This window comes from Trachypithecus francoisi, unplaced genomic scaffold, assembly GCF_009764315.1.
Source record: "Trachypithecus francoisi isolate TF-2019V2 unplaced genomic scaffold, Tfra_2.0 Lachesis_group18, whole genome shotgun sequence".
NCBI classification, from domain to species: domain Eukaryota; kingdom Metazoa; phylum Chordata; class Mammalia; order Primates; family Cercopithecidae; genus Trachypithecus; species Trachypithecus francoisi.
The window spans coordinates 15,383,409-15,397,716 of record NW_022681463.1 but is presented as its reverse complement, the minus strand read 5'-3'; the positions used below and the strand labels follow the sequence as shown (position 1 = coordinate 15,397,716).

General features: G+C 45.8%; 1 protein-coding gene across 4 annotated transcripts in view; it reads left to right on the top strand.

Annotated features, from left to right (window-relative positions):
* The window catches only part of CLYBL (citramalyl-CoA lyase), a 298,175-nt gene extending 284,826 nt beyond the window's left edge, over nt 1-13,349 (top strand). For 2 of the 4 annotated variants that reach the window (XM_033177359.1, XM_033177358.1), the window contains exons 8-9: nt 12,096-12,215; nt 13,222-13,349. In XM_033177359.1, the coding sequence (XP_033033250.1) occupies nt 12,096-12,191 (96 nt within the window). In that variant the 3' untranslated portion in view covers nt 12,192-12,215; nt 13,222-13,349. Of the gene's footprint in view, nt 1-10,090; nt 11,329-12,095; nt 12,216-13,221 lie in introns of those variants that run through there. The other 2 variants (XM_033177356.1, XM_033177357.1) reach the window with 2 other exon arrangements.
* The last annotated feature ends 959 nt before the right edge of the window (nt 13,350-14,308 follow it).

Here is a 14,308-nt window from a genome sequence, read left to right as displayed (position 1 = left end):
GAAAGTAGATGATTCGGGATGGTCATATATTCAGATAACTGGCACACACATGCACCTCAGCTCTCCTCCCTGCTGTCTGGCCGCCTCTATCTTTCCTGCCCTGCTCCTGCCAAATCCATCTTTCAAGCCTTCTACTGCTTCTTCTTCCCCATCGCACCCCCGACTTCCTGGAATTCTTGGTAAAGTCCCAAATTAGTCTTACCAAGAACAACACACAAATCTTTCTATTTTCTAGCTCCATCTTTCCATTTATTTAGCTAAAGCTGAATAATTTCACCCTTCACCCTTCCTTTGTAAAAAGCAAAATGTTAACGCTTTCCATTCATTTTGCATCCACTCAATTTCCACATTCCAAGAAATGTCCCCGCTTTTGAACAAATGTGTCTATCCATCATCTTTGCTATACCTGTTCCTTTTCTGGTCCATCATCTGCTGAAAGAACTGTGTCCTGTGTTTCAGTACCTCTTCCTCAGTGTAAGCCAAGCTCTGGACTTCAGATCATCTGCATTTGATTAGCGTCTGTCCTCTGCTGATATTCTAAGTTTTTAAAATTTTCTAAATTTATTTATTTTCCTCCTGAGGCTCTGCCAAATATATAGCATCCCTGAGTCTAGTTTCTTAGAGACAACTAAATCTGTGATTTATAAGGGTTTAGAGGGGACAGGAAGCTTCAGGCATGAGCCTGTTTCTGTTCATTGTATTTTCAAAAACACTGACGTCTCTCAAACTCTTGCAGGTCTTAAAACTACTCTGAAATCATAAAACCCACTTAGAATTCAAACAGTCTGCTTCTCACTGAGCCATTCTGTGATAAGTGGAATTAAATAATCTCTGGCCAGCAATAACAGTAGCAATACCAGTAGCAATGGTGGTAGCAGTAACCATGCGAGCAGTGGCCATGGGAGTGGTAATAATAACCAGAAGAGAGATCATCACACTCCTAACAGTAGTGGTGGCCATCATGACAGTGGTGTTGCCACAGTAGTGACAGTGCTGGTAGCATAACTGCTCCCATTTATTGTGAGAGTCTGTTAGGTGACAGGCCATTGTGCATATATATATGCATATATGTGTGTATATTGCATATATATGCATATGTGTATATATGTATGTGTATATATGCATATATGTGTATATATGTATGTGTATATATACATATGTGTATATATGTATGTGTATATATGCATATATGTGTGTATATATGTGTATATACGTGTGTGTGTGTGTGTGTGTATATATATATATATTTTTTTTTTTTTTTTTTTTAATTTTTTGAGATGGAGTCTTTCTCTGTTGCCCAGGCTGGAGTACAGTGGTGGGATCTCGGCTCATTGCAACCTCCGCCTCTTAGGTTCAAGCGATTCTCATGCCTCAGCCTACTGAGTAGCTATCCAGATGAAGAAATTAAGACTGGGAAAGGTAGCTTTATTCACTGTGGATCACACAGCTGGAAAAGGCATTCCTGGATTCAAAGTCAGGTGTAACAGAGCCCAAAGTCCACATCCCTAACCTCTGCATGGAGCTGCTTCTAAGGGAAACACCGAGAAAAGCCAGATCCTTTCTCTCCAGGGAGCTTCGTTCCCCTTCATTGTAGCCGCAGGCTACTGAGAGCCACTGCAGGCTGTGCCTATCCTGGAAAGTGTCCTGTTTTTGCATAGAGAAGATGATCCCCTGTGCCTGCTCAGACCATCACTGACCTGGCAGGTGGAGCTGCCCCAGAAACACAAGAGGCCTCCCTTCTGTGCCCCTCATGGCCCTGCCCTCTGAGTGACAGCCAGAGAGCTACAGGGGAAGGGACAGGAGGGATAAAAAGGAGCTTCTCCAGGCTTCTGCACCTTTCAGAGCTTGGAAAATGAATCCACTAACTGCCCAGGGTACACAATTCTCCCAACCTCCTGCATGACCCCCCAAACTCAGTACCCTCTGTGAACCTGTGCCTTCCGGGGCCTTCCCCAGCCACTCAGCATGCTGCTCCCATCTGACTTTTCACTGTGCTTCCCAGTCAGGTGCAAAATGAACACCACCCCATCCCACCCCAAACCCGATATTCCCACTGTTACATTCTTATGAATTATTTAAAGGGCTTCCCCATCAAAGGCCATGGAGGGTCTTCCATCTGAATTCCATGATAGGTAACCATAGATTAGCACAATGTGAATTGGTGTCTATGTTGAATGACTTCAGTTGAACTTTCAGAAATTTCATGTAGAGATACATTAGCATCCGTAAATTATCTGGCAATAGGAACGAATGGCTGCTGAATTTCAATTCAAAATATTATTAAAATACCTATCAAATTATCACTGTAATTTAAAGTGTTAAAAAGATGAAAAACACGTTCTATACTTTCTAAGTCTTCAGTCATATTCTTTTACTATCTTCCTGACAGTTGTTTATTTATTTAATTATTAAGACAGGGTCTCTGTTGCTGGGGTGCAGTGGCACGATCATGGCTCACTTTAGCCTCGACCTCCTGGGCTCAAGTGATCCTTCCACCCCAGCCTCCTGAATAGCTGGGACCACAGGTGCGTGCCACCACACCCAGCTTTTTTTTTTTTTTTTTTTTTTTTAAAGACAGAGTCTCACTATGTTGCCCAAGCTGGTCTCAAACTCCTGGGCTCAGGCGATCCTCCCATCTTGGCCTCCCAAAGTGATTATAAGTATGAGCCACTGTGCCCAGGCTTCATTACAATTTTTAAAGATGTTTATTCATAAAACCAAGAGTTACTGATATTCAGATATTACACAAGGACCAAATACCACCACCTTTAATCCCCCTAACAAATGCTTTAGGTATTTTTAAGACTTAAAATGTCACTCATATATTGTATTATTGAATTCTAGTATTTCTGGTATTGTAATAAATTACAGTAAGAACTTTCAAATGGAAGCCCAGGATGAAAAATGTTATATTTTACTTTTTCCCAAATTCTCATTAAAATTGCAATTTCACGCATTTGCTTATCTGCACATTATCTATATGTATTTTTAGTCTCATCTTAAGTAATAATATTTCTGAAATAGCTTAGACATGCTATTTTTATAAATTATATTAAATATAATTTAATGCATAGTATATACAAAATAAATATGTAACTGTATTCGAATTTTCTCTATAATTATCCCAAATACCAGTTATCAGCCATACTTTGGGTTACAATGATTAATAAGAAGAATTTGAGATTTGGGATGAAAAGCCTTAGATTCTAGTCTTGTCCCCTTAAGTTCCTTTATAAGATTAACTAGTACTGAACCCCATTGTTTGCACCTATAAAACTAAATAATCATGCCTTCTGTACTATAGGTGAGAAAAAGTCTTTGAAAATATTTTGGGTCAGGCGTGGTGGCTCACACCTATAATCCCAACACTTTGGGACGCCACAGCAGGCAGATCACTTGAGGTCAGGAGATCAAGACCAACCTGGACAACATGGCGAAACCCCGTCTCTACTGAAAATACAAAAAGTTAGCCAGGCTTGGTGGGGCATGCCTGTAGTCCCAGCTAGTCAGCTAGTGGGGAGGCTGAGGTGGGAGGACCACCTGAACCTGGGAAGTCAAGTCAAGACTGCAGGGAGCTGTGATCGTGCCACTGCACTGCAGCCTGGGAGACGGGAGTGAGACCCTGTCTCAAAAAAAAAAAAAAAAAAGAATATTTTGTAATAGTATAAAGTACTATCAAATGAAAGCTCTTTTTTGGGTAATGGGTCTTCCTAATGGCATTACCCTCCTCCAATTTTCAGTTTGGAAACTAATATTCCAGGGTTTACTGAGAGTATAGTTAGCTAGAGTAGAGGTTACAGTTGCCAAGACAATCTTCCTATTTCCTCCTCAAGGAAATTAACATCCTTTCCCCCAGATCTACCCCTCCCCTGGCGCCCAGAAAGCCGTGCCAGACAATCCATCCATGCTGTCCTACTCGAAAGTAGGGCTGGGCCAGGCCAGCCCAGCCCAGCTCTTAGCTTCCCCATCGCTGGATCCTCGGACCACCTCTGGACAGAGGAAAAACACCCAGAGTGAAGGAAAGGAAACAGGTGGTTCAACTTCCTCTGCTTGGGGTCCAGGAAGGAGCAAATATGGGCCCATCAGTGTGTGTAACAAGAACAGAGGAACCCCACTGGATTTCAGTCCAGCTTCGTCTAATAGAGACTGTCTTTATGTGCTTTGTCATAAGAAAAGTCAAGCAGCTAATAAATAGCAGAACCGACTGGGCACGGTGGCTCACGCCTGTAATCCTAGCACTTTGTGAGGCCGAGGCGGGTGGATCATGAAGTCAGGAGTTCGAGACCAGCCTGGTCAACGTGGTAAAACCCTGTCTCTACTAAAAATACAAAAATTAGCTGGGTGTGGTGGCGGGAGCCTGAAATCCCAGCTACTCAGGGGGCTGAGGCAGGAAAATAGTTTGAACCAGGGAGGCAGAGGTTGCAGTGAGCCGAGATCGCGCCATTGCACTCCAGCCTGGGTGACAGAGCTAGACTCTATCCCCCCACCACCAAAAATAAAAGCAGAACCAGTGTTTTAAAATGTCATCTCTCTTCCAGATTGCTTTAATTTAGGCTGGAGTAGGCTGTGTGTCCTCAGGCCCTAGGAGACAGCTTTTGAGCCATAGAGAGAACCACAGAAAGATCCAGTGTCTCCTACCACAACCCTTAGTTTCGTGTATCTGTTACGTCACTGGTGACCAGAGACACGAGGTTCCTGCAGAACAAAGAAAGCCAACTCCACGCATACTTCCAGTACCCACGCCCTTCTCCTGACTCTTCTGGCATCCCTGGCCTTCGAAAGCTGACTTTTAAAGCAGTGTTCTTTGAAGCCCTTCCCTGGTCAAATGGTCAAACCAGCACCATTGTGATGGCTCCTTCTCTCTGCAGCTCCTTGGTCCTGAAGCACCAGAGATGTCATAAACTCACTTGCCCTTTAACTGTTAAGTCACTTGCACGAGTTAACTAGAGCCCAAACCAACATGAAATTTTTTTTTCGTGAAAAGCTCTCACTCTGTCACCCAGGCTGGAGTGCAGCGGTGCCATCACGGCTCCCTGCAGCCTTGACCAGGCTCAGGCGATCTTCCCCGCTCAGCCCAGGAGTGCTGGGATTACACTACCACACCGGCCCCAGCATTACCCGTTTTGAGGTCAGCCGCGGTGTCCTACCAGAGGCTCAGCAAGTGTTGGCCAACTGAACAGTGAATATTATCAGACCAGGGGCACAGAGAGACACGTGCAGATAAAGGAGAGGAGAAGGTGAGCACAGAACTGGAAAGCTTTGTAGAGACCTGGGGTGGTTCTGTCTTCTCCTATCACTGTCCCCTCAGTCACCCAGCTCGTACGCCAGAAGGAGCCATCATGTGCCCTGCTCTGTATTCCTTTCCTCCTCCTGTCCCTTTCCCCTGCTTAGCTGCTCCTCACCCTTCACATGTCAGTTTAAACATCACGTCCCACAGGATGCCCCACATGATCAGGTTAGGTCCCCTATCAGTTACTCTTCAGCTCCCCTGTGCCTTGCTTTTTAAACAAACGTTCTTGTTCATAAGTAATAGTCGTTTCTGTCATTGTCTATTTAATGTCTTCCCCCCCATTAGACTGGAAGCCCTGTGAGGTCAGGGACCACATCTGCCTTGTTCCTGCTGTCGTAAGTCCCGGGGCCTGTGGCACACCAGGCATGCAGTAGACTCCGCATCCATGTCGATGCAGGGAACTGATAGGCACAGGTGTGGGCCAGGGCATCCTGCACAGCTTGATGGGGTGGGAGGCAGAGCCCTATATCCCTGAGACCAGCTGGGATGAAACCTCACTGCACATTCCAGGTGACTTAAAGACCCAGCAGGTATGTGTGATAGCAAAGCTTTGCCCAGACAACTACAGTCCCTTCCCTAAGGTCCCAAATTAAAGAAAAAGAATGACCCAAATCACCAACTATCGAACCTGTGTCCCTCTATTCAGGCAGGTCAGTACTGCTGCACTTGGCTTTTCATTCGGCCTTTCCCATCATCACCAGGTCAGCAGTCACAGAGCATCTCCTGTGTTCCTGGCAGGTACTGGGTACTGGGTGCTGGGTGCTGGCTCTTGGGAGTCAAAGGCACATGAGGCCTGGTGCCTGCCTACAGGTGCCTCACGGCATTGTGAGAAAGATAGCAATGTAAACCAATAGATAGGAACACAGGCTATACCAGGATCTGCACAGGGAAAGGGTGGAGAGGGATTTGCTCTACCAAGGAGACTTCATAGAGGTGACAACTTGACATCTGGAAGCATCAGGAGGAGTTTGCCAGACAGGGAAAGGGCCTTCAGAGAGAGAGAGAGGGCAGGGCATGCGGCAGAGCTGCAGGGCAGTGTGTTTTGGGGGATGGGTCTCAGGGGACTAGTCGGCAGGAGACGAGGCTGAGGGGGGCAGGGTCCCATCATGGGCAGGCTTGGGTCTCTACTGAAGATACTGCACTTAATTCTGCAAGTCCAAAGAAAACCATGGCAAGGTTAAAGCAAGTAGATTATTCCATCAGATCTGTTTTAGAAAGATAACAGCATGCTCCCAACTAGAAAAGTGCCACCCCCTATAAACATCCTGGCACCATGTGCCTGAGAGCTCCGGGAGCCAGCTTTGGAGCCGGGAAGCCTCACTGAGCTGTGGGTGCCTGGCACCCAAACGGACATCCTTAAAATGAATGTCACAACAAAATTGAGAGGGAACCAAGGGCACACGAGGGCCTTTCTAAGGACTCTCGTGTGGGAGAAGTTGAAAAACAGGAAAGAAGAATGCAGCAGTGCCCATGACAGTGTCTCTGGGAGCATCATCTTCTACCTTTTTGGGGGAGTTTCAGGGCGCTGTTGACTTTGTAGGTAAGGAAGAGCCATGTCCCAGGAGGCCACAGCCGGGCTGAGAGATTCAGCAAGTGGAAGGCACAGCCAGGATCTCGAGGAGAAATTTGATCATGGCCAACACTGGCTGGAAGTTTAGGAATTACCTGGGAACGGCTGTGAGGCCAGGCATTCACTCACTGAGCAGAAGGACTTAGCACCATATGGGAAAAGGGTGATACCCCAAAAAAGAAGGACTCCAGCAGCTGTATTCAAATAGTAGCGTTGAATTCTCACAGAGAACTTCCTCTCAGGGAGCCACAGCAGCACCGTCATCAGAATGTGGTATTGGAGCCCCTCAGTGTCCACAGAAGTTATTTGGAAACATAGTGAATAGGGAAAGACTTAAATCAATTTGTGGTTTCTAGAAAATTACTCTTTTAGGACTGTGGAGAAAAAAAGCCAAGTACTAAGTGCCAGAAATGCAAAATATATGACAATTTCCCATAGATGTGATTACTATTGTCATCACGCCGCATCACCTCTTTCACCATCAAATTGTAAGTCAGATTATGTCAGTGCTTATCTGATCAATGGGCAATGGCCGAGGTGTCAGAAAAACCACAGTTCGATGGTGACTGTTTCCTTCCTATGCAAAAGACACGTGTGCTATGGTGATACTGGCCTTCACCTTCAGGAGTCTGAAATCATAGACATACGTATAGTAAGATGTGCAAAGCAATTGACCAGTGATTTATTACAACACATAACACAATAGGTAACTGTCAAATAAAAGCCCAAGATGTCTGGAGCTCCACAGCAACGCGTGGAGATGCCTGGCATTGCTCTAGGTACCTGTCTGTGTGAGCAGTGCAGTCCCGCAAAGATGGCCCTGATTGGGAAGAAGTGCAGCCATTGTAGGCCCTCAGATCGTCCCTGTGCTCACCACCCTGGCTTTTTCTCCAACTCTTGTTGCATCAGGTAGCACCTGCTTCTTCCCTCTCCCCTCCAGCGAATAGTATGCTCCCAGAGGGCAGGGCCAAGTCGCATCCTCTCACTGTCCCAAGCGACTGGCACAAGGGAGCTGCTCGGTCCATTCTTGACGGATGAATGAATAAATGGTGATTAACCTAAGAAAATTCTGCCATTTCGCATCTTGGGGATGCCTTACAAGAGAAAGGCATCATTTACAGAAGGCTGCAAGAGGGCTCTTCAGTTTATGGACCTGCATATCCAAGCCGGCCTAACCTTTTCTACCTGGGGGAGCTAAAACACGGAAGCTCTCAAACATGAATATGCATTAGAACCACCGGAGGAGTCCCAGTCAACCTCCAGGTTTGCTGCACAAACCGTGTGGGACTGGGCCCAGGAATCTGCATTTTAACAAGCCCCCCGCCCATCATTCTGATTCAGGGAGTCACAGAACACACTCAGAGAACCCTTTTCAATCACCAGGCCCCTAAGAGCACAGGCTTGGCATTAAATAGAATCAGCTTTATCCCTGTTCTGTTATATATTTACTAACTACAGGGCCAAGTTGCACATGTTTCTTAAGCTCCTTCTGCCTCAGATTCCTCCGTTATTAAAAGGGGATGAGTACAAACTCAAAGACAGAAAGGTGGTGGGCAGTGGCTCATGCCTTGTAATCCCAGCACTCTGGGAGGCTGAGGCAGAAGGATGGCCTGAGCCTGGGAGGTCAAGGCTTCATTAAGCCGTGATGATGCCGCTGCACTCCAGCCTGGGTGACAGAGTGAAACCCAAGGATTCTACTTTTGGCATCCTTGTTAAAAGTAGAATGGTGGTTGCTGGGGGCAGGGGGACATGGAAATGGAGAATTGTCTAATACAGAGTTTCAGGGATTTGGGTGGGGGGAGGTTTAGGATGGAGTCTCGCTGTGTCACTTAGGCTGGAGTACAGTGGCACGATCTCGGCTCACTGCAACCTCTGCTTCCCGGGTTCAAGCAATTCTCGTGCCTCAGCCTCCCGAGTAGCTGAGATTACAGGTGCCCACCACCACGCCCAGCTAATTTTTGTGTTTTTAGTAGAGACAGGGTTTCACCATGTTGGCCAGGCTGGTCTCGAACTCCTGACCTCAGGTGATCCATCTGCCTTGGCCTCCGAAGTGCTGGGATTACAGGCGTAAGCCACTGCGCCCGGGCTGCAGAGTTTCAGTTTTGCAAGAAGGAAAAGCTCTGGAGATCTGTAGCACAATGTACATAGAGTTAACACTACTGAACTGTATTAAAAACATCTAAGATGGTGAATTTTATGTTACGTGTTTTTGCCACAACTAAAAAAAAAAAATTTTTACTGAGGATGGATAATGGTATCTACTTCAAAGTGTTGTTATGAGCATTACATGAAATAATATATTTAAAGTGCCAGGCAACAGACCCCAGACTAGGAACTGCTCAAAGAATTATAGCTATTATTATGATAGTAGCATGGGTGTTTAAAAATTTAACCATGAGGCCGGGCGCGGTGGCTCACACCTGTAATCCCAGCACTTTGGGAGGCCGAGGCAGGCAGATCACCTGAGGCCAGGAGTTCGAGACCAGCCTGGACAATATGGTGAAACCAAGTCTCTACTGAAAATACAAAAAAAATTAGCCAAATGTGGTGGCATGCACCTGTAGTCCCAGCTACTTGGGAAGCTGAGACAGGAGAATCGCTTGAACCTGGGAGGCAGAGGTTGCAGTGAGCCAAGATTGCGCCACTGCATTCCAGCCTGAGCAACAGAGTGAGACTCAGTCTCAAAAAATATATAAATAAATAAATATAAAATATAATCATTAAGAAAGATTTCAAACCCTCCCCAAAAATCCAAGTAGCTTTTTGATGAACTGCATTTTTCCAAATCCTGACCAATAGACTATTTTCATCTCACCTATAGATCCACATGTTAAAAAAAATACCACCTAAATTACAAGTGGCTATGTGAGAGCCTGGGGATATTCACGCTAGGCAGTTTCATTCATAACACTAAAATCATCCATCTGCAGAGATGCAGGACACAGAACAAATATGCTACATTTTGTTTTGTACCTTAAGCTTCATTAAAAAAAATCAAGCAAAACCTGCTACCGTAGAAGAAATGGTCTCCCAGTCTTGAAAAACTATGTGAAGTGGTTTTCATCTTTGATATGCACGTGGAACCCAAAGCAGGTTCGGGAACGTGGCACAGACTCACGGCCACCGTTTGGATTCTCTGTGCACCGTTTTGATTTCATGTGCATCTATGCTCATTTCGTCTCCCCAGCCTATTGTTGAAACCCTAGCAGGACAGATGTGCTGTTTTACAGGGCCATAATCCACTTGGTGGGCAGATAACCAAGAGGCCTTTGGTCTTCATCGTTCACTCCAATAAGAAAACTAGACGACTGCCTTGTAAAACAGCATGTGACCCAGGCCCTGATTTCCATGTAACGCCAACCTACAGGACCTCCTCGGAACTTCCAACCAAATTAGGAAAATTCCTCCTGGTCATCAGCTCGAGGCTGAATTAAGTTATGGGAAGGACAATCTGGGGTATAAACAGTAAAAACGAGAGGGCTGGGGAGGGACTTGCAGCACAGGAATTTAGGCCAGACAGGTGTTCATATGAGTAGGAGTCATCCTAAGGCTGAGAAGGTTGGCCACTACTGGTAAAAATCCTGATCCTAGTAGGCTTAGAATCTCTCTCAATCGAAAGATAAATCCCAAAAGTCATTGCTAAGGACTCCCCCCATTTTTCTTTACCTCCATCCTTTGTATAACCATAACTTATTACCTCTCAGCCCTCATCATGGGAGCCCAGCACTCCTATCCCAGCAGCCCTGAGTAACATCAGCATTGACTGTTGGGAAGTGGTACTTGTGAAATCCAGAAACGAGCTGCAATAGATGCAAATGGACCACCATCAATGTGCCTTAGGATTGCCCCAACCACCTCTAGGTATCGAAGGACCCCTGCACCCCACTCCCACCAGCATCCTTGCCCACAGGTCAAAGCAGGGTGGATTAGGATGAAGGGCTATCATTGTAAGCAACAAAAGGAAGTGATGAAAAGAACACAAATAACTAGACATTAACTTTGGGTTCTGAGCATGCTGCTTTCTGTCCATTTAATCTGTCTTTTGCTGATGCACTTAAAGAAGCTACCTTGTCTTCTTAATGTGGGGATCTCTGATGAAGGCTTGAAGCTCTGAGACCCAAGCATCAGCCCAGCTCTGGCTTTCCCTAGTCACATGACCTTGGAAGATCACTTCTTTTTTTCCTTCTTTTATTACTCTGAGCTTCCATTTCCTCATCTAGAACAGGGCTTAGGTTACTTGACACAGTCTATATAAGTATGGTAGAAGTTTTTTTAAAAAATGAGTCTGTAAAATGGGGCTATTCCAGGAGATTTTAGAGACGCCTTCCCATCTTAACATTCAACAGATCTGTGATTCTTTTGTTACAGCTCATGTCCTTGGTATTTCTTTCTTTTTTTTGAGATGGAGTCCTGCTCTGTTGCCCATGCTGGAGTGCAGTGGTGTGACCTGGGCTCACTGCAACTTCCGCCTCCTGGGTTCAAGCCATTCTTCTGCCTCAGCCTCCCAAGTAGCTGGGACTACAGGCCTGCGCCACCATGCCCAGCTAATTTTTTTGTATTTTTATTAGAGACAGGGTTTCACCGTGTTGGCCAGGCTGCTCTCGAACTCCTGACCTCAGGTGATCCGCCTGTCCTGGCCTCCCAAAGTGCTAGAATTACAGGCATAAGCCACCGCGCCCGGCAGTCCCTGGTCATTCTAATGGTCTTCTGTAAGTGTGTACCAACAGACTCATCTCTTTGTACTCAGTACTATCTATCCTACCTTGCATTTTCTCATCACCTTCTCATGTTACCTCTCAGTTATGTTACAGCAAGGCGGTAAGATTTTGCCATTAGCCTGATGGTACAAATTTTTACAACAATCATCAGTTGCCAGAATATATCCCTGCTTTTAAAGTTCTACATAATATTTCAAAAATATATAGGGAAGTATTTAGATTTTCCTCCCACAGCTGTTTTCTGCTTGATTTCAAGAGCTAACTGAGCAGTTTCCTGTCTTGTGTCCGATGTGTTTTTCCTCTCCGTTAAAATGCTGAAGATTTTTATTCTTTTCCCGTCTTTAGGAGAAAAAAGAAATCTCTCCTCTGTAATTGACTTTGGCTTTCTCAAAAGTTGGGTAGGAAAGTCAGTCTAATTCAGGTGGAATCTAAAATGTTCTTGTTGTGCAAGTGTGCACAGAAGGGAAACCTATCATTTGAGCATTCTTTCGGGAAGTTCGTATTCTTTGTTTTCCAGGGAGCCTTTACTTTCCAAGGGAGTATGATCGACATGCCATTACTGAAGCAGGCCCAGAACATTGTTACGCTTGCCACCTCCATCAAGGAAAAATGATCTGTTAAATGAAGCTCTCATCAGGTGGGCTGAACATATACAGTGGGTTTCTTAAAGACAAACCACAATACTCAAAGCAACTTGTTAGGATGCCACATTGGGACCTGACTGCATTTACAGTTCATGTGAATCACGATTTTGTTGTTGTTGTCTTACTGGCCAGTTATTCCCCTAAAAAAAAATGAACGTTTTTCCTTTTGGATCCAAGTTTATAATTTTATCATTTTTAGTGTATTACAAATATGGGCTTATGATTTCACAGGGAGGTAAGATCCTGGGGAAAGATGGGCTGTGAGGGGAAGGTAGGTTTTTAATGACACGGTCTTTCCCAAATAGACATATTCCCTCCACCCTTCTCATGTTACTAAATGTTTCCTGCTTGTTCATGTGTACAGCTGACACCACAAATAATTTTAAGAAAAGCCAGGCCTTTAAAAAATAGTAACAACATTAAGGGCTCATCTCTATTTCACTAGTAATCTGATAAAACAACAGAGATGGCATCAAAAAAGAATACTAAGTACTATATTGGCTTAAAAAGACACTTTCTAAAAATAAACTTTCAAAACTGGTTACTATTAACCTCTACCCCCAAAATGAAACATCCATCTCCTTGAACCGCTAGATGATGAACAGGAAAGCTGTCATCCTGGGTGAATGCTGTGGGTCAACCGTTACTGGCAATTAAAAAATAAATGTGCAGAAACACACGACCATCCATTCTCCCCCTTTATTTTCCCGTTTAACTGTTTGCCATTGAGGCCATTTCCCCCTGGAAATGTATGGCCGAGACAGGACTCCCTCAGTCATAAACTTGTAGCGTCTCAGAAGACACAATGCCCCCGAGCTGGTGCATGTGGCTCCTGCAAGATTTGCATCACATTAGAGATGCGGCTGCAGGTCAGATGGGTGGTGTGGTTAACGGGCTTAGTAAAGCTGTTTTGAAGAGGTTAACCCAGCTTGTAGTAAGGGTAAATAAACATAACAACCAGCCATTGTTCCCTATTCAGCATGTACTCTTATATTGAAGGCTAAAGGGTATTGAAGCTGCAGAGGGATCAACTTGTGCTTGCCAGAGGACGCCAATGAAGTTTGAAACACCAACAATCAGAGATTTTGTTTCTGTTCCTCATTAAATCATGAGCTTTTGTGCCGAGACTCTGGACGACTGTTCCTTAAGAAATTAACAGAATGGGAAGTTTTAAACTCTACACCAACCTTTTCATGACCTACACAGCAGCAACACTGCTACTCTTAGACAAACACCGCGGGGAAGGCTGTTCTGTTTATTTAAATTTGTAAATAGAAAACAGTTGTTTTTTACTTTCATTTTTCACCTCCTCCTACGCCCTTTTGGATTATTTCCTCCGCAGCCCCTAGTGTGAGCCCCAACCAGGCCTCTCCTTTTCCCCACTTCTTGCAATTCCCACAGGAAGCCCGAGAGGTGAGTGGAGCTGAGGTTAGACACCAGGAGAGGCACCATCACACGAAAGCACGGCCGCAGAGTCCCACCGCCACCAGGTGACCCCCACCCTGCCCAGTGCACAGCAGAAAGGGACAGCCATACGGGGAGCCAGCACTGGGCAAGATGGCTCTGGGGACCCTCATTCTGTGAAGACAACAACTCATTTCCCAAACACGGGATCCAGGAGACAGAGAGCTCCTAAATGGAGATGGCACACGCTCCGTGGGGTCCCTCATAGAGCAGTGCCACCCTCCACCCTGGCTGCCCTGTGCTGCCCCAGAGTGGCCAGAAAGGAAGGTGGGAGCTAGCCCCATCCTCACTCAGAGGCGGGAAGGAGGAAGATGGCATCTCACCAACGTGAGAGCCAAACGGCCTCTAGCCACACTGCTTCCAGACCCCAGAGGGGGCAGCAGCAGCAGTTCCTGCAGGAGCACCCACAGCACCCATTGTTGCAGCTGGGACCCACCCAGGATGGGACTCCTGGAGTCAGGTGCGCACCAGGTAACCCAGGGCCACACTGCGCACACCCAGTCTGCCCCTTTGCTCAGAACGCAGAGGGATGGGAGGATGGCTTGGCAGTGGGAAGGCAAAAAGAAGGCCTCTCTCACTCTGCCCCTGCCATACACACCTGCTGAGGGTATTAGAAACAGTG